A 2,763-nucleotide genomic window follows, 5' to 3' on the forward strand; every position below is an offset into this window, starting at 1 on the left:
CCGTTCGAGATCAGGGGACCTAAATTCAGCGCAGGCTAATTTTTTCGCGACGTTTAGCGCCTCCCCACGCTGTAACTTGACTAGACCTTGCTCTAAATTGGGGTTGTTCACTATAGATGCCGTTGTTGACAGCCGAGGCTGTAGGGCTGGGTATTCCTTCACAACCTGGTCAAAAAGACGTCGCGAAGCGGACAAAGTTAGCGTAGACTTCTGCTGCTCCTTGGTAACGGCTTCAAAAGCTGCTAAATCTTTAAGAAGCGCCTTGACGCGCTCGTGCTCCGCACGCCGTAGTAGGAGAGGTTGCACATCATGCTCCACGAGGACATTGAGGCCCAGCTGAACAATTGCCGGCTGGAGTTTGGCGTGGCGCTCTACCATCTCGTACGTGCTCGACCATCTGGTGTCGTTCCTCAGCAGAGGAGACAGATGGGAGACGCGGCGAAGAATGTCTCTACCTTTGATCGTCCGCAGCTTGGACATCAAGGTATGGACCTTGGTTATCAACTCGTCTTCGTTCTTGAGGAAGTCCTTGACCGCTAAATTCAAGCGGTGGCTAGCGCATCCGATTAGCGGTATAGCACCCTCCTTCCGGCCAATGTACTGGTTAACGGAGCAGTTATCGCCGACCATGAACTTCACTGCGCTCCAGGGCTTGTTGTATCGCGACAGCGTATCAGCGATTAGGTCGTACTGGCTCTGTGCGCTAAGATCTTCCTCCGTCTCTACGGGCGAGAAAGCTAGCAGCACGAAGCGACGAGATAAGCACTCTAAGTCCTCGTAGTACTCACTGGCCGCGCTGCTACCGGTTTTACCGGTATTACCGGTGGCACTGTCAAATACCGCAAAGATTGCAACGTAGTGACGGTTGCTGCTTGTCCAGCCGTCCAATACGAGACCAAATGATTTGGGTAGCTCACTGGCTACACGGCCCTCAACTACCTCGAACAGCAATACTATATAGCGGAGTAGCGTGTCCTCTGACACGGTAGAAAGTGCCACATTCAGCCGGGTGAGCCTTCGCTCCACAAATGCAAACGGGAGGCGCTCACAAATCACCCATTCGAGCCAACGGTGTAGATCCCGCGTACGTTGGCTGACTAGGCAAAGGTTTAGGGAATTCTGGCGGCGCGCAGCTTCTTGGGCTTCTTGCTCATAGTCCTCGTGGCTGCGTCGTAGGTGGTTTAGTAGATTCGTGTAGCCGTTGCCCTTCTTGTACCGCTTACCGCAGGTCGTGCAGCTGTAGAAGCCGTCACCAGCCTCAGTGAAGAGCATTGAGCAAATTTGGCTGCTCGTTAGGACCATGATGGGGGAGGACAGTGATTTAAAACTTAAAAAATACATGTACGTTTTTGATCAGTTGCTGTCAGGAGAAAAGCGTGAATTGCTGGCCTTCTCGCGCATTTTTTTAAGCATGTCACTGCAATCTCACTAGAGTTCTACCAAAACCTACACAAACCGATTTTTGCGTCTGACATAGCTGTGACGTATTTGTTGTCACAAATCGGTGGTAAAATGTTGAGACGTCTACACAAATCCCGAGCCATCAAAAGGGTGAATGGCTAGCAGCGTACATGTACCCAAAGCCCTTGACGTGTTGATTTTGATATGCTAGCAGACACATCACAAATTCGACATATATTTCAGCACATTTCACTTTCAAATTTGTGTTTGTGATTGCATTTGTGTAGGTTTTGGAAGAATTCCAGTATTTTAAGCTTATTATTGCCTACAATAAGATTAAACGACACGATATAAGTATGCTCTGATATCCTATCATCATCAAGCACAAAGTACAAACGGCTTTACACCTGATTTTGCAGCGGCAATGCAAGATATGTATTAGACAATATGCACTTACTGTACAACGTACTGTAAGTTACCTTGACAAAAAACCGACCAGCAATCAATTGACTGTCATACCCAGAGGCACATACCGGTATACGGAATTTTAAGAGCAGAGCTTCATCTTAGAGACAATGGGTGCCTTCCATAAATAGCATAAGCACGTGTCATATTTGCAGCAGATAAGCCTGTCATACTTTACATGTATGCTGAGCTTAAGTATCAAAACGTCCACCACAAATACCATAAATGAGCATATCTCAAAGACCTCTGTCCTGTTTATATGTCGCTACCTAGATCTTACACAGACCGAACTCATTATATGGAAGCGTACCCGACACTTCGAAATGGGACACAGGCAGGGTGACGTCACTTCGCAATTTACGCAAGTCCGGGAATGCATGAAGAGCGAAGACACGGAAGCAATGCTTGTTGTGGCGGAGGCCATCGACCGGGAGAGGCAGGAACTGCACGAAGTGCGCCGAGAGGTCTTCGGCCTCCTAATCGAGGAGGCCTGGCGCGCCGCCATGCGCAGCCGCCACTATTTGACCGGGTATTGCTTGGATTCCCCGAGCAACGCGTCCTGGATGGCTCTATACGAGATTGGGAGTGATCTAAACTTTCTTAACGCCACCAGTTTAACGAGGTCGCCTATTATTGTTCGTCTGGATGCTGTTCTTGACTTGGATGCTGACAGTACATGTACCAACAGGTCCTCTTTCTCTCATCTACAGCTTACCGGGTCCAAGAGTACGTGGACGGCCGCCAAAGTTCCGTAACCTCCAACAGGTGTTGGGCTTAGTATTAGTGTTCTACACTAGCTCGATGGAGCAAAAGACGCTCTGTATGCTCTTTGGAGCTCCTCCCTGCACGCTATCGAGGACACTACGGAAGGCGGAGGAGTCGTTGAACAAGGCGCTA

At 49.2% G+C, this 2,763-nt stretch overlaps 1 protein-coding gene across 1 annotated transcript; it reads left to right on the forward strand.

Annotated features, from left to right (window-relative positions):
- Positions 1-2,243: 2,243 nt before the first annotated feature.
- PITG_19820 (uncharacterized protein) lies at positions 2,244-2,621 on the forward strand (the record flags this gene model as incomplete). The annotated part of the gene is made up of 2 exons (XM_002895773.1): positions 2,244-2,395; positions 2,555-2,621. 2 exons carry the CDS (start codon positions 2,244-2,246, stop codon positions 2,619-2,621), a joined length of 219 nt encoding a protein of 72 aa, XP_002895819.1.
- Positions 2,622-2,763: the final 142 nt, after the last annotated feature.

Source organism: Phytophthora infestans, genomic scaffold, assembly GCF_000142945.1.
Source record: "Phytophthora infestans T30-4 supercont1.133 genomic scaffold, whole genome shotgun sequence".
Lineage (NCBI taxonomy): Eukaryota > Oomycota > Peronosporomycetes > Peronosporales > Peronosporaceae > Phytophthora > Phytophthora infestans.